Source organism: Pelodiscus sinensis, chromosome 1, assembly GCF_052426305.1.
Source record: "Pelodiscus sinensis isolate ZL-2025 chromosome 1, ASM5242630v1, whole genome shotgun sequence".
Taxonomy (NCBI): Eukaryota; Metazoa; Chordata; order Testudines; family Trionychidae; genus Pelodiscus; species Pelodiscus sinensis.
Window position 1 is genome coordinate 95,307,655 of NC_143052.1, and position 20,564 is coordinate 95,328,218.

Sequence of the window (20,564 nt, forward strand, 5' to 3'; positions counted from 1 at the left end):
CCCTTGGCTAATAGCACTCCATGGACCCAACCTCCATGACTTGATCTCACATCCCTTTAAACTCTGTTCTAGTTCTAGCCTTTGCAGCCTCCTGCAGCAAGGAGTTCCACAGGTTGACTCTTTGCTTTGTGAAGAACTTTCTGTTACTAGTTTGAAGCCTGCTACCCATTCCTTTCCTTTGGTGTCCTCTAGTCCTTCTTTATGGGAACTAATGAAGAACTTTTCTGTATGCATCCTCTCCACCCAACTCCTGCTTTTAGAGACCTCTATCCTGTCCCCCTCCGTCTCCTCTTTTCTAAGCTGAAAAGTCCTAGTCTCTTTAGCCTCTCTTCATATGGGACCTGTTCCCAACCCCTGATCATTGTAGTTGCCCTCCCCTCTCCCACCTCCTTTTCCCAGTCTCCCCGGCTACGTCTACACTGGCCCCTTTTCCGGAAGGGGCATGTAAATTTCACCAGTCGTAGTAGGGAAATGCGCGGGGGATTTAAATATCCCCCGCGGCATTTAAATAAAAATGTCCGCCGCTTTTTTCCGGCTTTTAAAAAAGCCGGAAAAGAGCGTCTACACTGGCCCCGATCCTCCGGAAAAAGCGCCCTTTTCCGGAGGCTCTTATTCCTACTTTGAAGTAGGAATAAGAGCCTCCGGAAAAGGGCGCTTTTTCCGGAGGATCGGGGCCAGTGTAGACGCTCTTTTCCGGCTTTTTTAAAAGCCGGAAAAAAGCGGCGGACATTTTTATTTAAATGCCGCGGGGGATATTTAAATCCCCCGCGCATTTCCCTACTACGACTGGTGAAATTTACATGCCCCTTCCGGAAAAGGGGCCAGTGTAGACGTAGCCCCCCAGTTTTGTTCAATAAAGACAGATTCCATTTTTGAACACAATTGTCCTTTATTTTGTACATCAAGAAAAGGGGCTAGGGAAGGGTAAGTGGAAGGAGGTGAGGGAGGAATGTGGTACGAGCCCCCGATGGGGAGGACTGGGCTGGCTCTGCGGGCTTCTGGGGGTGGAAGCTCTCCTGCAGCCCCCCAATTGCCCCCTCTCCCCAGATGGCAGCCTGCGGTAAGTGTAGCTGGGCTGATGGCCGAGTGGTGTGATGTGCCCAGTGTGGGTACTCCGGGCACTCCAAGCCAGGACTGCTTTGCAAGCGGGGCACCCCTGAGAACTGTCTGTCCGGGGTGGGGGTCGGGACCCTTTAAGCGCAGCCCTCGGCTAGCCTGAGACAGCATCTCCACACTCTAAGTCCTCCTCTGATGCCCTGCCGGCACTGCTTCCAGCCATCCTTAAGCCCGGTTCAGGGTCCACTTAATGTGGACATGCTAGTTCGACTTAGCAAAATGCTAATTTGAACTAGTTTTTAGTTCTAGACGCGTTAGTTCAAATTAGCTTAGGTCTAATTAACTAATTCGACCTAAGTTAGTTCAAATTAGCGCTGTAGAGTAGACGTACCCCCAGAGACTTACTGTGTGAGCTACTGGAAAATGTCTATACCTCAATTTTCTTTATTTGTAACATGTGGGTAATATTTACCTTTCCTAGTAGGGACATTTTTTAAGCCTAATTTTTATTTGTAAAGCACTTTGAGATAATTAGATAAAGAACACTATATAATTGCAAATATTTAATTTACTAAGCAGGTTGGATCAGCATTCTTTGCTGTTTGATTTTAGGCAGAAAAAGATGCCCTGGATATTATAAACAAAAACCTCAGTGCAAAAAGCAATCTTCTTGAGATCAGAGGTTTAGATGAGTGCTGACCAGATAAAGTACCAAATATCTTAGAGATAACGAAGAATGTAAGGGATTAATTTACTACTAGAACACCATGCAAAAGCCTGACACCCAAGTATTTTGTTTTAGGTAACTAAAAGAGGGAAAGGATGACTTAAATAAACTTCATTGCTAAAACAAGGGATACACGGATAACCTAGTAAAACAAAATATAATCCCAAATTCTGCACAACATAAACACTGGGTTTTATACCATGTGGTGATTCTCCCCTCCTTTCAGCAGGTAAGACTGGGAGAGAAAAGAGAGCCACATATGTCCTCTGAAGTAATAGAACTGCTCTGGGTAAGGCATGCCTCACCCATCTATTAGAATGTTTTGAGGGTGTCTACAAGCATTTGGACAGGGCTAATCCAATTATATATAGTGTACTTGAACTTTCAGAAATCCTTTTTGACAAGGTCTCTCATCAAAAGCTATTAAACAAACTAAGCAGTTGTGGGATAAAAGGGAAAGTATTCTCGTGGATCAGTTAAATGGCTAAAAGACAGGAAACAAGTGGTAGGAATAAATGATCAGTTTTAAGAAGGGAGCGATGTAAATGGCAAGGTCCTCCACGAGTATGTACTGGGGCCAATGCTGTTTAACATAATTGTAAATCTGGAAAACAGAGTGAACAGTGAAGTGGCAAAATTTGTAGATATAAAATGAATAAAAAGTTAAGTCCAAAGCTGACTGTAAAGCATTACAAAGGGATTTCACTACACTGGGCAGCTGAGTAACAAAATGGCAGATGAAATTAATTGTTGATAAGCACAAAGTAATGCACATTAGAAAAAATAATCCCAACTATACAGACAAAATGGAGGGAATCGAAATTATCCTTTAGCACTCAAAAAAGGGATCTTGGAGTCACTGTGGATAGTTCTCTGAAAATATCTTCTAAGTGCACAGTAACAATTAAAAAAGCTAATAATGTCAGGAACTATTATGAAAGGGATTGAAATTAAAAACAGAAAATACTATAATGCCACTATATAAATCCATAATACACTCATACTTTAGATACTGTATGCAATTCTGATCACATCTCAGAAAAGATACATTACAATTTAAAAAGGTGCAAAGAAGGGCAATCAAAAGTATTAAAAATATGGAACAGTTTCCATAGGAGAGATTTTTAAAGTGAGGACTGTTTTACTGAGAAAAGGCAACTAAGGTGGGAAATGATAGAGATCTATATCATGAGTACTGTGAAAAAATTCAGGAAGGAAGTGTTATTTACCCCTCAGACAGCACAACTAAGGTACAAAAATAATAGGCAACAGGTTTTAAAAAAGCCAGGAAAGTACTTTACCCAAGGCACAGTCAACCTGTGGAACAGGAAGTTGTGAAGGCCAAAATTACAACTAGGTTAAAAAAATATAACTAGATACGTTAATAAAGGATGGGTTCATCAATGGCTATTAGCCAAAATGGTCCAAATATCCCTAAACATCCAACTGCTTAGAGGGTGGGACTAAGCAACAAGGGATGGATCACTAGACATTGCCCTCTTCTGTTCATTGCCTCCAAAGCACCTGACAATAGCCACTGCCAGAAGACACACTAGTGGGCTAGAAGGACTAGTGGTCTGATCCAGTATGGCCGTTCTTACTAGGGACGTTAAATATTGATTAACTAATTGATTTCCATCGACTATTCGATTAGCGGATAAGAACTAGCGCAGGCTCCCTCTCTGAAATGTAGAACAGCCCCAGCTGGCAGCCTGCAGGAGCCCCGCTCACCCACCCCAATGAGCGAATTCCTGCGGCAGTTCACGTCCAGCCACGGCAGCCAGAGATGCGAAAAGCGCCATCCCTAGGCCCCGCCGCGGGCGCCGCGTGTAACCCAAACCCACCGCCGGGACCCGTTTGACGGGCTCGCCCCGCACCCTGGGCTGCCGCCCCGCTTCTCCCCGCAGGAGCCTCTCGGAGCGCGCTGCGGACAGGCCGGGCGCGGTTGCAGCAGCGGCCCCGAGGCACAAGGATGAGGCGGCTCCACACTCGTGGGGCCTTCGACCAGGCCCTGCCCCCAACCACCCGGGTGCTCGCTTAGCCCCAGCAGCGGAGCCAGGCCCGACCCGGCCTCCTTGCGGCAGCCGGGGGGAGCGGACTTTGGTGCTTTACGGCAACTCGCTCGCCTCCCCCACTTTGGTGCTTTACGGCAACTCGCTCGCCTCCCCCACAGGGCGGAATAGCCCTGTTTTGCTTTTACGACGATGCGTCCGGGGGCGGCGCGGGGTGATGACGTGGCGGGCGGTGCGCGCCGGCGTGTAACCCTAGCTAAGGTTCTCCCGCAGCCTTCACCCCCCCCGACCCGCATCCGCCTCCATCGGGACCCGGCTGGGCCCGCACAGGTGAGGGGCGCGCGCAGGGCTCCGGTCGGAACAGGCCCGCGCGGCCGCGCGCGCGACTTGGAGTCTGTGGGGCCCGGATCCGCCCTGGCCACGGGACGTCCGGGCCAGACACCGCCTCGCCGGGCCTGCCGGGGCGGGAGCGCGCGGCTTCTACCCTGTCTGGGCCCGGGCCCGGCTCCCCCCCTGGGCTGCTCGCCCGTCCCCTCGGCTGGCCCCTGTTTCCCAGGCGCGGCTCCTGCAGCCTCACAGCCGGGCCCTGCTGGCTCACGGCTTGTCTCCAACCTGCGGTACTCGCTGCTGCCGGATCTACACATGGCCGAGCACGTAGGCCCAGGTCCTTGAGGGTGTTTCGGTGCTTAGCACCTCCTGATTTGAGTGAGAAGGGCCTAAATCCCTTTGAGGAGCTGGGTCTTGATGACACAGGATTAGATATTTTTGGGAATAAGAATAGCTGCTTCACAGATGCTAGCTAGGACAATAAGTATAAAAATAGTAGATCCTCAAGCATAAAGGCATGGGTGTGGTCTGAAAGAAAAATCCATCTGGGAAGTAATTGTGCTATTATGCACAGTAAAGAGAGATATGAAACCTTTTTCCAGGGCTTTTTATATTGGTCACAGACAGGCACTTGTCTTGTTCAGTTTTGTCTAACAGTTCAGTTCAGGAGATTCGTACACAGGAAAGTAATTATTCTATTGCATACCGACAGTGCTGTTAGAGCTGACACCTTCACCTTTTCCTTAACCCCAGAAATTCTGGGAAATGATCCTAGCCCTACGAACTTTTCTCTGTGTTTGTGGCCATTAAAAGTGGTACCACCTATTGTCTTTTGAATGGTTGTCATTGCTCATTAGTATCCAATGAAGTTTCCCAGCAGTTTTGTAGAGTTAAAATGTTCCAAACACTTGAACTACCTCCACCCCATTTTTTTTCCCAAGGATTTTAGAAGATGGCTAAATTCATGACGCCTGTGATCCAGGACAACCCCTCCGGGTGGGGTCCATGTGCTGTTCCAGAGCAGTTCAAAGATATGCCATATCAGCCCTTCAGCAAAGGGGATCGTCTGGGAAAGGTACCTGTGCTAACACTACTAAATAAATCACTGGAGTAATCAGTTAATGCCCATATGTTAGGCTACTTGGAAATTCCTGTTAGCTGTTCTTATCATATTTGCTGTCTTAGTCCTATACTGTTCCTAATAATGCCTCTACACACACATTGGTGCTCCACTCCCTATAGCTTCCTTATCCCTGTTGCAGGTGTTGTATGAACCAAGACCTCTTGATAGAGTGCATAAGCAAAGCAAGAAGTTTGAAAGAATATTGATCGTTATAAGATGATTGTAAGTGAGACTCTGGAATAGAAAGCACTGTTTGCTGTTGCTGAGTGGCTGAGTGAATTAAGAGATTGTGGAGCAAAAGAGAGTATAAGATGTTGGATGACACACGCTCAACAAGTTTGTTTCTGTTGTCTTTTTTATTAGGTTGCAGACTGGACAGGAGCCACTTATCAGGACAAGAGATACACAAGTAAGTGCTATGTTGGTGGCTGCTCTTTGCTAAGATACTTCATATGAGGTTTCTTCAACCATCTTCTAAGTTTCCTGTAAACTGCATGGCCAAGCGGTCACGCATGTCCCTATTTAGCACTACACAAGGTCTCCAGGAAGGCCCTGCAGCAGCTGGGGAAGGGCCATCCCAAGCCCAGTTTAGCTTTTGTGCCAACCTGCTGGGGCTGTCCAGTCCTGAACCAGCCCCAATTATACTACAGCAGCCCACCCCACCTCCTGCTATGCCGTTGCCAGGAGAGGTGCTGTCCTACTCTCCCAGCCCAGATGCTGCTGCAAGAAGAGAGAGCCGGGAGAGTCCTCTCTCAGTGAAGTAGCCCCGGAGCACCCTCCACTTTGAATCCCTCCCAAACCCAGCCAAACCTCAAGGGTCTAGATGGACCCTTATCTAGAGCCCTCACACCCCTGCACTCCAGCCTTCTGCTCAAGCCCTAAGTCCCTTTTCCCTTACTCCATCCCAGAGCCTGCACCCCCCGTCAGAGCTCTTGCACCCCAACTCTCTTTCTGTTGGTGAACAAGCCCTAAGCTGCTTATCCCCAGCCTTACCTGAGAGCCCAAACTCCCAGCCATAGTCCTAACACTCCTGCACCCCGACATTCTGCCCTGGCCTGAATCCTGTCCCACACTATCAACCCTTCAGCCCCACCCTCAATACATGAATTTCGTTATGTACACCAATATGCAGACGATGTGCCACACATCACTTCCATATTGGTGAACATAACATTCGTTCCGCTCAGGGTTGGGAAAAATTAGAGAGAACATTAGTCATGCCTGCTTCCCTCCCTCATCTTTGTCTCTTTAACTCAGAAGTGTGCCCTACCCTTGGAGTGAGAGGCACTTGAGATCCTCTCTATCCTTGGGGTTGCTTCTGGCTTTGAGCTTCCTTGTGACATGATACAAGGATGGAAGCCTCACCCCCTAGCTCCCAGGCTTTTCTAAGGGAAAAGCCCTAGCTGTAGTTTCAAGCTGGGGTGAGCCAAGTGACAGGGTAAGAGGGCTAACTCTGCGCTCATGTCATGAGGCATTGTTTGCAGACCAGCAACAAGGTAATTTGGGTCATTGTGTCCTCAGATAAGTACTCATCACAATTTGGCGGGGGGAGCCAGTATGCATATTTTCATGAGGAGGATGAGACCAGCTTCCAGCTTGTGGACACAGCACGTACACAGAAGACGGCATACCAAAGGAATCGTATGAGATTTGCACAGGTACCTTGCACATTTCCTGAAACCTTTCTGAAGCAGTAAAATTGCTGTAAAGATTTTGCTTATAACCAAAACACTCCTTCCCTTATCTTCCTCGTTTTCAGAGGAATCTTAGGCGGGACAAGGATCGCCGGAACATGCTTCAGTTCAACATGCAGACTCTGCCTAAGAGTGCCAAACAGAAAGAGAGGTGAGGGCCCCAAACCTGAATTCTGTACTGATTTTGGAGTCTCTGAACGGTTGTCTTGGTGTGCCAACTGGCTTCTGTCAATTGAGTTGTAACAAAAACCACTAGATCTTATTGGAAACACAAACCCAAAGCTTCAGAACAGGTGCTTTGCTAGAATCTCTTCTGGTTTGAAGTGATGATGGTGGAACCAAGGGGATTTTCTAAGCCAAACCCAGGAAAAGAAATCAGTGTTTCAAAAATAACGTGTGTACCTTCTGAAAGCAGTTGTGCAATCTTCAAAGGTTAGATTGTCCTACTGAATTTGCCATTTTCCAAGAGTCAGTGAGAGTAACATTCCTAGTAACAGTGCTTCAGTCAGCTGTGGGGTCCAGTAGTTCAGCAAATGCTTTCAGTGTCTTGGGACCTGAAAGCCCAGTGGTTTCAGCATAACTTACGAATGTGGGAGTGCTGGGGACTATTTCTCATGAGCTTATTACATTCCTCCACAGAGACCGTCTACGTCTGCAAAAGAAATTTCAGAAGCAGTTTGGAGTGAGGCAAAAATGGGACCAAAAATCACAGGTAAAATAACTGATTTTCAACTATACTGTTTCATCAGTTCCTCTGGCTGCTCTTATTATACAGTGTATCCTGTTCCCTGTGGTAGCTTTCCTCTTAACCTCTCTTCCTCCTGCTCTTCTCACACAAATCCTGATGTGCTGTGTCTCTTTCTTTGTCCATCTGCACTTTCTCTGGCCGCATAGCAGAAGCCTCGTGACTCCTCTGTTGAAGTTCGCAGTGACTGGGAGGTGAAGGAAGAGATGGATTTCCCTCGGCTGATGAAGATGCGCTATCTGGAGGTGTCAGATCCACAAGACATGTGAGTTCAAGACAGCTAGGGCCCTTGTGGGTATTTGTTTTGGCATAAACTATGCGTGGAAAGAGGTGGGTGCTGATTAGTGATCCAGTTTTATGAAGTTCCATGGTCAGGTGCAAAAGTCAGTAGAAATACTCCTGCCAGTCACTGTTGTCCCCTTGCACTCTGAGAGAGCGTTGTTTGTGCTAGTGTCTCTAACTCTCCTCTCCTTATGTCTGCAGAGAGTGCTGTGGAGCCTTGGAATATTATGACAAAGCTTTTGACCGCATTACCACAAGAAATGAGAAACCTCTGCGGAGCATCAAGCGCATCTTTCACACTGTCACTACTACTGATGATCCAGTCATTCGCAAGGTATAATAGTTCTTCCTGCCTGTTGGCTCGCAAGATACACTAGTATGTATTTTATTGTGTGGTACTCTTTGAACCTTGTGGTTCCCAGTCTGCCCTAAGCCAAGGAGTCCAAGATAGTCCTGCTTCCTGGAATGAGAAGAGATTAATAGAACTATCCTAGGGACCAGTTCTTTAGAGAGCAGAAATTTGTGATCTCTGTAGTAAAGAGAATGGTATTGGCCAAGACAGGAATTGCTTAACACAGCGTTTTTCAAACTGAGTCGCGACCCCCACAACTTAGATGGGGGTCGCAGGACAGTCTGGTTTTTGGGCCCTCTGTCCGTTAAAAAAAAATTGAGAACATACCGGACATGTGCAATGTCCAGTATTTTCTGGTTTTCCAGCTGGGTGCCCGACGGAAGCCTGGTGGAGGCTGGGGGAGTGGCTGGGAGGCGGGGCGTGATCAGCGCTGAAAGCCTCTGGTTGCGTGTGACACCTTGGGGAGGAGGGGAAGCCCTGTACATGCTCCTGAGCACTGGTCAAGCGTGTGGTGGAGCTGCAGCCAAACTCACTTGCACTTCGCTGGGACTGTGTGCGGGATGGGCAGCGCCCTGAGATCTGCATGTGCCCGGGTCAGTCCCGCTCCCCGTCGGCCAATTCGCGCTCCCCCGACCCCCTCCTGGCCAGCCAGTTCTCCCTCACTTCTCCTCCTGATCTTTCCTGGCCAGCCCCACTGCCCCCGATGACCCTCCAACTCCCCCCGCCAGCCCTGCTTCTGGCAGCTAGTCTCCCCTCCTCCCAATGTCCCCCAGTCAGCCCCGCTGCACCCAACCTCCCCCTCCCCGCGCCAGCCCTGCTTCCTGCCGGCCGGTTCCCCCGCCTGATCTCCTCCAGCCAGCCCCGCTGCCCCTGACAACACCCCAACTCCCCTGGCCAGCCCCGATGCCCTCAACTCCCTCCGCCCGCCCGCCCTTCTTCTTGCCGGCCGGTTCCCCCGCCTGATCTCCTCCAGCCAGCCCCGCTGCCCCTGACAACACCCCAACTCCCCTGGCCAGCCCCGATGCCCTCGACTCCCTCCGCCCGCCCGCCCTTCTTCTTGCCGGCCGGTTCCCCCGCCTGATCTCCTCCAGCCAGCCCTGCTGCCCCGACGGCCCCCCAACTCCTCCTTTACTCGTGGAGCTGTGAGGGTGGGGGGGGGTCACATACATTCATTTAGAATTTTAGGGGGTCACGGTATTAAAAGTTTGAGAGCCCCTGGCTTAACGTGTGGATAGATGTCAGCCAGTGGAAAGCTCTATTCTGGAAGGGCAGATAGACTTACAGGCAAGAATGAAGGAAAAATGTCAAGGTCACAAATCTGATTCCCAATATTTCTGGGCTTGACAGAAAGATCTTGAAGTCAGGGACAAGAAGAACTTACTGTTTTTTGCGAATGCAGATATCCCTTCTATTCTCTTATAAGCTCTGTCTTTTCTCCTCAACTTGGTTGGGCATTTGCAGGGCTGGATTCTCTGGGCAGCATTTGGCTGCCCAACTTGTCACAGTCTTGAATCAGCCCAGCCTCCAGAGTCTAGAAGAAGGGAATCAATGTCTGCTTTGCTAAGGCTGTAGTTGACTTTTGGGTAGTAGGGACAAGAATGAATGCTATCTTTGCTCACGTGCTTCACTCTGTCTGCAGCTGGCGAAAACCCAGGGGAATGTGTTTGCCACAGACGCCATCCTGGCCACGCTCATGAGCTGTACCCGATCTGTGTATTCCTGGGACATCATTGTCCAGAGAGTTGGATCCAAGCTCTTCTTTGACAAGAGGGACAATTCTGACTTTGGTGAGGAGTATCCCAGAATCAAAGTTGGGCAAGGGAACAAATTACAATTTTTTTGCATTTAGCGATCCTTATCCCTTTTAAATCAGTATTATGTCTCAAATCTCCATGCTCTCTGGAGCAACAGCTGCACTACCTGTGTGTGCTTTGAACAGATTTGATGCCCAGTATGGGAGCTAGTGTCCTTTTCAGAGGGGTGACTGTCCTCCTTATGATCGTTTGAACCTGGCTCTTTTCCCAGACTTGCTGACAGTAAGTGAAACTGCTAACGAACCACCACAGGATGAGGGCAACTCCTTTAATTCACCCCGCAACTTGGCCATGGAAGCAACCTACATCAACCACAATTTCTCCCAGCAGTGTCTGAGAATGGTAAGAGTCTTAGCAAGGCCTGTCACACAGACAGTACTGTGGAAGACTGAGTCTGTAGGTCTGGAACTTTCTACTACTATCAGTGCTGAAGCAGCCTCTTATTAGAGCAAGGGGCACCTCTTTTGGCAGGGATGGGATGTCTTTACATAGAAATCATTCCAATTCTGGATGTGTAGATTAGCTTTGTGGAGGTGGGGAGGCTTGTAGAAAGAACACCCCTCTTCTTGGAGCACTCCATGAGGAGGAAGACCCACCCTGTTACTGAAGCAGTCAGGATTGTGACAGGATTAAGACCATTTATAATACTCTGTGGAACACTGGATGCTGACTGGTTGAGGGAAAGGGTCTTTAGTTGCAAAGTGAGATGGGAGGTGACTGGCTGGTGTAGATGGTGATGTGGACAAATTGGAGAAAATCAGGAGAAGATCCACAAAAATGATAGATGAGCTGAAAAACAGACTATGAAGGAAACATTGGGTGGGGGGAATGGGTTTGTTTAGTATGGAAAAGAGAAGACTGACAGGGGACATAAGTTTTCAAGTACATAAAAGATTGTTATTGAAAGGAGGGTGATTCAATTGTGCTCTTTAACCATAGAAGCCAGGACAAGAAGTAATAGGCTTAAATTGCAGCAAGGAAGATTAGGTTAGACATTAAGAATAACTTCCTGTCAGAGTATTTAAGCCCTGCAACAAATTACTTAGGGAGGTTGTGGAATCTTCTTTGGAAGTTTTTAAGAGGTTAGACAAACCTCGCAGGGCTGGTCTAGATAATACTTAGTACTGCAGCTGACTGGATTATTGAGATCTCTGCATTTCTGTGATTTTATTATTCATATCTATGTTTGTTTGTGATCAGCTGCCTTAATTCTCTCAAGATGTTGGGCTTCTTGTGATCTATCCTGGCTTTGTCTGCAGGGGAAGGAAAAATACAAGTTTCCCAACCCAAACCCATTTGTGGAGGATGACATGGATAAGAACGAAGTGGCCTCTGTTGCATACCGGTGTGTTAATTGCTTCAAGCACGTGTCTGGGGAGGGGGTTTAGAACAATTCAAGTGTAACTTCTATTAACAGCTTGCTAGTGGTAGTGTGACTAAAGATTTATTTCCAATGAGCATTGCCCCATTCTGTGATGAGAGAGATTTTAGGACTTATGCTTCAGGCCGGTTTATCTCATTTTTATATTGGGCTTGAAAGGAGAGGGGTGAATCCTCACTATGAGCTGACAGAGGAGGATGGGAATGGCTTTTGTGAGGACTTAAGAGGATCCAGGAGTGGGGATAGAGAATAACACAGCGGATTCTTTGCTTGCAGGTACCGAAGATGGAAGCTGGGAGATGACATAGACCTCATTGTCCGCTGTGAACATGACGGAGTGATGACAGGAGCTGGTGGGGAAGTGTCATTCATCAACATCAAAACATTGAACGAATGGGATTCCAGGGTGAGGGAGAACCAGATACAAACCTCTCTAGCTCCTCCATTGCTGTCTGATGTACCAGGTACAGCAGGCAAGACATGAGCCAAGCCTCTTGCATTACCTCATGTATCTGTTATGCTATTACATTCCATCAGAGAAGAATGACTGGGGGGGGGACCAGCAGTGCCAGCTAAACTGACTCCATGCCACCCAAGCACTTGATAATCTGAACCGCTTTGAGGTTCCTGCATTCCATGTGATAGCCCCAGTCCCATGGAGCTCTCCCTTGACTTTTTTTTTCTCCAACCAGTACCCCATATGCTGGCCAATACATATCACTCCCTCCAGAATCAGGAATTCCTTTTACACCTCCTATCTCTTCTCTGCATGGTATTGTTGGGTAAATCACAGGTGATCCCTGTGTGTGTTCATTACCTATAGTTTGCTGACTGTGGGTTTGACTTCCCTTTTCAGCATTGCAATGGAGTAGACTGGCGTCAGAAGCTAGATTCTCAGAGAGGAGCTGTGATTGCCACTGAGCTGAAAAACAACAGTTACAAATTAGCCCGCTGGACATGTTGTGCACTGCTGGCTGGATCAGAATATCTTAAACTTGGGTGAGACCAATATAGGATTTGCCTGTCCAGTACCTTCTATCTGCTTTTGCTGTCGGGTGGCGGTGCACATGCGCGTGAGAGTTGTTTAAAGTAGATGTATAATCACAGAATTCCCTCCCATTTTTATGCTGTTTGGTAAGCTGAAAACTTCTTTTTAACGTATTTTAGCATTGATGAATGGCAGTGTTCCCTGTAAATTGTGCACTTGTGCAGCCACTCAGGGGAGATTCAAATGTCAGCCAGTTGATTAGCCGAACACTCATAGCTATGTTTTGTTGTACCGGGGGTGCACATTTGCACTTGCCTCGGAGTACATAAAAAAATGTATTCTGCACATGAATGGAAAAAATCTGCTTCTGGATGGAAAAGATTAGAGGGAATATTGGTGACTGGGATGGAGTGAGGTACCGGGCAGACTGTGATTTGGGGCAAGCTGCTTCCCCACAGTGTCCTGTTGACTGACCTGAAAAGACCATCTGTACATATGACAGAGTTCAGTCTCCATGGCCCATTCAGTTCTTGGCTTCTCTGCTGAACATGGGAGGTAATTATAGAGGTTATTGTGGTAGATCTTGCCTGAGACCCCTGGCACATCCTCCAGAGATGTATTGGTGAGGTCTCTTACATGAAAGTGACAACTTAAAAGTAAATGGTCCCATTACTGATCTCCTGAGCAATCTCCTTCCAGTCTTCAGAGCACCTTAGCCAAGAGGTTTTTTTCAGTGTTTACTTCACCATATTGGCACAGAGCTGATGCAGTTCCGTTAATTAGAACTGCCCCTCCCCCCTCCTCCCCCCCGCCCCTTTGCTGGCTAACCGTCCTAGTCTGTTGCACAACAAAAGCGGTGGGAGCTGGTCTGTGCCATGTATATTTCTCTTTCTTTGACATTTTAAATCAAATTTATTGCTGCGACACTCTTCCTTTTTTAACATTTTTTTTAAAACTTTCTGATGACTGGCTGTTTAAAATTAGATGCTTAATATTTCTTGTCTTTCTGGATTCCGTCTAACGTGACATACAGCTGCCTCAGACTCATCTGTTGATTGAATCTAATCTGTCTATTAATGACTATTGTTAAATCTCAGTCTTTCCTGTTTGTGGGGCTCAGGAATCATCTCTTTATCACCTCTTTTGTCTTGGACCATGGAAGTGTGGCTCTTGCACTCTTTACACTATAGTGTAGCTCCCACTGATGTAAATCACCCAATACATTGACTGAATAAGTCTACCTGTACAACAGGGATTGTGCTTAGGTTGATGTACAGGGCTGGATTATCCAATAAGAAGACTAAGCATGTGCTTAGGGCACCAGCAAAGCAGGGGCACCAAAAAAATGAGATTTTTTTTTTTTTTTTGAAAAAATTTGATATTTCAAAAAAGGCATCGAAGTTGTCATTGTGGGAAAAGTCAAAACTCCACAGAATGCTCTTTTTCTCAGCTGAAAAGAATATAAAACCCTCAGAGAACAACAATGTGTCAGGACAGACTAGATTCACTTTCCCTATTTGTATGGAAGCGGACGTGCTTTGTCAAGTCAGCTTCGATGAATGTATCCAGAATTTTGCAATCAGAAAATCTAGAAAGAAGCTATTTTAATTTCAGAAGATATGTCAGTTTTGTGTCATTTCAGAAAATACAATTTTATTTTACGGTATAGTATTGTTTTCATTTTGAATTACATTTGGGGGCACCATAATCTTCTCAGTGCTTAGGGCCTCTAAAAGTCTTAATCCGGCCCTGTGTCCTTAGGGTGACACGGTCAGTGTAGACACTGCGTTACTTACATTAGCTAGCGGCCCACGGCACCAGCCATTAGTGCCCCACACAGTTAAGTAAATGGAAGTGCTCCCACTGAGACAATGCACTGCCAGGAGAAGGATCATAGTGTGGATGTGAATCACTACTTTAGGTATTGCCATGGCTATACATTGATTTGACTTAATTTTGTTAGTATAGACAAGCCCTCAGCTACTGTCTGAGACATAGATTTGGCCTCCCAACAGGAATCCTGTTTGTTTTCTCCTTTTGAAGTGGGGGATTGATTCTTGCAGTTTAGCCCAGAAGTGAAAATCTAAGTGATTGCCTCATTATGGTGGCTCCCCTGTGAAGTCTAGTCTGGGTCATTGTCTTTCCTGATGTTTTTTGCCTTTCCTCCTCAGGTATGTGTCCCGTTACCATGTAAAGGACTCTGCACGCCATGTGATCTTGGGCACACAGCAGTTCAAACCTAATGAGTTTGCCAGCCAGATTAACCTGAGTATGGAGAACGCATGGGGCATCCTGCGCTGTGTCATTGATGTCTGCATGAAACTGGATGAAGGCAAATACCTCATCCTCAAAGACCCCAACAAGCAAGTGATCCGTGTTTACAGTCTTCCTGATGGCACCTTCAGCTCTGATGAGGAGGAAGATGATGAAGAGGAGGAGGAGGAGGAAGAAGGTCTGTAGAATTCTCCATGACTAAGGCCTGAGAGAAAGGGGGTAAATGTAACTACGGGGGTTAAATCAGCATTTTCAAGACCCCTATCAAGGTGTGGGGGGTGTAGAGAATATACAGTCACTGTGGGCCTTTCAGTCAGTGGTGAAAGTAGAGTAAATGTGTTAAGTACTGCCAGAGATTGGAAGGATGATGAAATAAATACAGAGATATAAAAACATGACTAGAGAGAGAGCGCATGAGTCACACCATTTGGAGGCTCACTGGTTTCCTCTCAGATTAATTAATCTGAAACACTGAATGGAAGGGGGAGTCACTTGGGAAAGGAAAGCTCAGCTCAGTAATACTGCGACATGGGAGGTAGTGGTGACTTATTTCAGCACAAATGGCTGATAACTCAGTGCTACTGTGAATTAAGCCATCATGAAATTTTAGATAAAGAGGAAATTCAAAGTGAGACATTACAAATGAGTAGCTAGATGGGGGGGGGGTACCTTTTTGTTTTGGGGGCCACATGCAAGTGAGAAGCAAAAAATAAAAATAAAAAACCCCTCACTGACATGACCTCCCCCCCCCCCCCCCAATTGAAAAGCATGAAAAACCAAAGACTCACAAAACTCAGGGCACCGGGATTCCCCTCGCACTGCAGTCCCATGGTGGATAAGAAGGCTCAAGGCTTCCCTCCCCAGAGCCAGATTAACTCTTCTGGGGGCCTGGAGCTACAAGATTTTGTGGAGCTCCCTAAAAATAAGTTCAGTTTGTGGGAGGCGGCTGCTGGGGAGTGGAGTGGGGATGCAGGGTATGGGCAGGAGATAGGGTGCAGGAGGGTGGGAATGCAGGGGTCTGGAAAGGAGGGAGGGTGCAGGGTGGGGATGAGGAATCTGGGAAGAAGGGTGCAGAAACAGACTGGGAGTGTAGGAGTTGGGTATGGAAGGGGGAAGAGGATTAGGGTGCTTACTTGGCAGAGCTCTCGTTTGGCAGAGGGCCACAGGTGACTCCACACTGTGCTGCACTTGCAGGCACTGTCTCCCGCTGATCCCACTGGCCACAATTCCCAGCTAATGGGATGACGGAGTGAGGCTTGCGGACAAGTGTTTCCCTCTTCTGCTATTCCCCAAGCAGGGGGGTGGAGGTGGAAGGGGAAACAGCATCATGCAGAACCGCTTCTTCTCCTTTACCAGGCAGAGCCAGCTATGCAGGGGCTTTAGTGCTGGCTCCATGCTGCTTCCCCCCCTTCCCTTGCAGTGGAGAGCTGGTGCTTGCACTCCAGCCACCAGGACGGGGGGCCAAGGCTCAGAAACTCACTGAGGGAGGTGGGACGCTTCAAGCCTTGCAGGCCAGATCAAGGCAAGCTGGGGACCATAGGTTCCCTGTTCCTGTGCTAGACTGATTTAAACAAATGAGTCCATTTCAAATGGATGACTTCGGAAAGCAAGCACTTAGGGTTTTGTGGTGGCACTAGTCATGCAGCCTGGGATACTTTCTACAACACTTTCCAACACTTCAGTTAGTCTATAAGGTGCCACAGGACTCCTCACTGTTTCTACAAGGGAGGAAGATCCAGATACTTGCCTGTGGCAAGTGGCGGTCTCCCCACTACCTGAAACAATCGCTGATCCTTGGCATATACCTCCCATGTTCTGTCTCCACTATGGGAGGAAAGCTGGCATGAAACTCGTGTTCATGGGATATTAAAAAGATCTTAATGCTGTTTTAATCTGTTTGTAGACTTGGATCTATTCACTTTTTGAAGGTTTTATGGACAGTCATAATGACAAGAGTTATATTTTATTTAACGTTTTAAAAATTTAAGTGAATCATGCAGCAACATAAAATAATCTATAGCAGTTTATTGGTCATATGATTTTGTTGTCCATGTGGCCCTACTGAACATTCTTGTACTAGGTAAAAAAGGCAGGCAAGATTGTACATAAAGAGGAAATGATATTACATGTCTTATTATTTCTCTGGCATTTTCTCAGGGAAAAACCTCTTTTCTTTCTTTCAGAAGAAGAGAGCTAAACGCTGTGGTCGGGAAGCAGGGGCTTCAGTGACCAAATGCTCCTCTCATCTTTTGTCATCAATGGGTGGACTCTTAGCTGAACCTTTGCACCGTGCTCATTTACAAATCTAATAAACAGAATAAAGTGTTTTGTTCTGTTTAATGAATTTCTTCTTCATTGTCTTATGGATAAATTTACTTTATGGCGTCCCCCGCTGTAAGTCGACCCAGTAAACATGGGTTCTGCACTAATGTCGTTGACGCTTGTAGGAGATGATGTGTTAAGTCCTCCCATTCCCCACTTTTACATTGTGCAAACATAAAAATTGTGCAAATGGAAGTTAGCTGCGGGAAAAAAATTCCCTGCTTTACATTGTTTCGCTATATGTTCTAAAAAAAGTAAATATATCTTGGATGTAGAGCAGGAATACCCTGTATACACAGAAACCTAGCTTACAAGGGTGATGGGACAAGAAGTCCTGGGATGAAAGAAGCTATTGATATGGCAAGTTAGCTGTTGTAATAAAGTATGATGTTTCTCAAGAGATCATATCTTCTCTGCCACCATTTTGTGCTGGTGCTTTCCAGCTTCATGCACTTGGGAGGAGAGGTGTATTCTTCTCTACTGCAGTAAAGGAAAAAAAGTTACACCTTTTTTCCTCTTTTGAAATAATGCATAATATTAGAGACATGATTGCTTCTGAAATGCGTAGTTACTGATATCCCTTTATTACAAAGTGTGCTGGGATAAAGCCACTATGAGCATAAGCTCCAATGACAACTTGCAGTTTGGCACAGAAGAAAATTGGGTTTCTCCCATAAATGAAATCCCAATCAAGCTAATGTAGGTGGCAAAGTTCTACAGAGAGGGGTGGTGCCCTTCAAACCTCCATGTGCTGCTTACTAATAGTTTTGGCAGGCTGAACTGGTTGGGTGATGGTATTGCAAGGTTTTCTCTCTCCCATCCATTTCCCTGTAGCCTTATGTTTTATCTGGTGCAGGGAAAAGAACATGTCAATCTTCAGGTTCAGTGTAGAAAATGGGGAGTTTAATTCCAGGCTTCTGACAATAGATTGCTATTCCCCTGCTCCCCACCCCAATGTACAGGTATATTAGTGGAAAGAAGTAATAAATAATACCATTTCATTAATACTTGATCTCAAAGTGTTTTTCAGTGTAATACATATCACTTATTTCACTTGTCATAGACATCAAACTGCCTGTAATTCAATAGTATTATCCTCTTAATATACTAATTAGTTACAAAATTTAATTGGCTAACTGGTTAACCAATTAAACAGGGGTTGAGGGGCTACTGTGGATGGGAGCTGCTCCAGATGGGTTGAAGCACCCTTGCCTGCAGCAGACCCCACAGGGCTAGAATAGCTTACCTCCCCCACCCCCAATGGAAACAGCTCACTCCCAAATAACCATTCAGATCCCTACTTAAAACAATGTATTACCAGTCTTACTTTGGTCACTGTGGTTACAGCTGCAGTAGTGGAACCTCCTAGAACCAGGTATGTAGACAGTGCTTCCCTGCCTTTAGTCTCATTTAGATGGAATGCTGGCCTGCTCTTCTCCCCTGCATCAACCTCTTCCAGTAAGTTTCCTGTAAATGGATTTCACACAGGCCTGGAATTTAGCTCTATTCCAGAAGTGTCAGACTGCTCCCTTCCCATGGGCTGCCCTAGAGTCGCTCTCCTCCTGGAAAGAAGCATTTGCCTCAAGTCTTTGGTTGGAAACAGTGCTATGTAGAGGCCTGTATTCTCACTTGTCCAAGGTAACATGTCCTACACTGCCTGTTATGTAAAGTTGGACACAAATAGACAAGTATAATCTAGATTGTTTACATTCAAAGAACTGTAATAAAGGATCAATCTGGGATAATATGACAAAGCAGTGTCTAGAAATTAGAGGAAACATAGTTGAATCACTGAAATGTGTTTTGATATGTTGGTGTTAATGGGAGAAGGTTGCAACTCCACGACTAGAAAGACAAAGCAATGTCTTAAAAGCCAGTGTCACCATTGCTGATGACATGGTGCTGTGCCTGTGGTTCTGCAGCAGTGAGGTTGTGAGTGAAAGTTGGTACTGAGACAGAAGCTGTGATCTCTCTCTGCTGCTAGTCTCCCCATTGGTGTCATCATCTTATTTTATCTTCCAGGAAAGCAGCTCGGAGTTCAGCAATAGTTCCAGCAATAGTTCCAGCCTATTTCCCCAAAAGGATGCTTATTACCATGTTTAACTTTATCCACTCTTAGAGTGGAATATATAGTGCATAGCCAGCTTGCACAGATACAGCCGGTCCCCAAGTTACAAACCAAACATTTGACTGGGTTATGGACCAAACATTTGACTGTAACTTGAAATATTCATAAATCGGACTCCATTGAGTTACATTGCAACCACGCTGTTCATAAGTGCGGGTCACATTCATAACTTGGGGACCACCTTTACGACTGCTTAATGGGAGGTTTGGTCATAAATGCGACTGGTTGTAAATTGACCGTTTGTAACTTGGGGACCGGCTGTATACAGAGCAGCGTGAAGCATGTTAGGAGAATACCTGAACTTTAGGGTAGACACCCTAAATGGCTCTCCACACCCCCAATCTGTGACTTCCCTGTATACTCTAGGGATGTAAAACTAGTTTAAAAGTGTAACCGTGAAACTGCTAAAGTTGCATGCACTTCGGACTCTACAATATAAAGCTTGTTTAAATAAGCTTTATAGTGCAGAGCCCACAGTGAAGCCTCCCTGGGAATGGGACTAACAGGAGCAGCTGGATGAGGCTTTGCTGCAGGCTGTTGGCTCCTAGGGAGCCAGCATGTGACCTGCGCTGGAGGACTGGGCTGGGTCTCCCACGGACAAGGGGGTACCCTGTGGGGCTGAAGTAGCCCCCTGCCTGGGAAGCTGTTCCTGCCCCTATTGGTTAACCAGGACCCGGTAAGTCTCCCCTATTATAGCTGAAGCTTACTGGTTAACCAGTTACCCATTTACATCCCTCCGATACACTGCTGTTTCTCCTGTACAGTGCACAGCTGCAGGAGCCTTTCCCCCAGTCCCTGCCTTATGCACTGCATTGGCAGCTGCTTCTCTCTGCTGCAGGAGTAGCGTAGGGCTCCGCACAGCACTGTGCAGAAGGGGCACAAGCCAGTCTGAGGGGTTTCCCGTCACAGACCTGTGCAGCACAGGCCCTGAGAACTGCAGCTGTTTCCCCAGCTGTGCCCTGCACGAGGCAGGGCCGGGGGAGGTGGGGGGTGTACGGTTGCCAACTGCCTCAACCGGACACATCCACTGCAGTGGTGTCCGGTCCGGGAGAGTTGGCAACACTTGGCTGCAGGGTTCACATGGGCACCGCCGGGCCCTGGGGCTCATCCCACTACCCAGGATCCGGGTCTGGGCTCTGCCTGGCCGCCTCTGACTCAGCTCCCCGGCATCCCAGCTAGAGGCGGAATTAATTTGGGCCTGCCCCTTTAAGGCTCCCCCTGGGAAGCTTCACCTCCGACACGTGACAGGGGTATGCCCATGCAGCTCGCCTACATCATGTGACGCAGCAAAATAGAAAGGGAGGGGAGCTCCAAGCCGAGCAGCTGACGGACTCAGTGC

General features: G+C 47.1%; 1 protein-coding gene and 1 long non-coding RNA gene across 4 annotated transcripts; one reads left to right on the forward strand and one right to left on the reverse strand.

The window, feature by feature from the left end:
- Positions 1-3,972: 3,972 nt before the first annotated feature.
- On the forward strand, positions 3,973-17,115 carry EIF3D (eukaryotic translation initiation factor 3 subunit D). Of its 3 annotated transcripts, none has more exons than XM_075937769.2 (15): positions 3,973-4,125; positions 5,064-5,197; positions 5,609-5,654; positions 6,767-6,903; positions 7,005-7,090; positions 7,579-7,651; positions 7,834-7,949; positions 8,168-8,300; positions 9,958-10,105; positions 10,344-10,474; positions 11,392-11,477; positions 11,790-11,919; positions 12,370-12,512; positions 14,673-14,953; positions 16,959-17,115. In XM_075937769.2, exons 2-15 carry the CDS (start codon positions 5,075-5,077, stop codon positions 16,970-16,972), a joined length of 1,647 nt encoding a protein of 548 aa, XP_075793884.1. In that variant the 5' UTR covers positions 3,973-4,125; positions 5,064-5,074; the 3' UTR covers positions 16,973-17,115. The 3 variants fall into 3 exon arrangements, with proteins under 3 accessions (XP_075793884.1, XP_075793896.1, XP_075793889.1); XM_075937781.2 differs by having other exon boundaries at positions 16,962-17,115; XM_075937774.2 differs by having other exon boundaries at positions 7,837-7,949.
- Positions 16,786-20,339, reverse strand: LOC112547549 (uncharacterized). The gene is made up of 2 exons (XR_003091312.3): positions 18,425-20,339; positions 16,786-17,577 (listed from the first exon to the last, which is right to left on the reverse strand). It is a non-coding gene; the product is annotated as an uncharacterized LOC112547549 (long non-coding RNA).
- Positions 20,340-20,564: the final 225 nt, after the last annotated feature.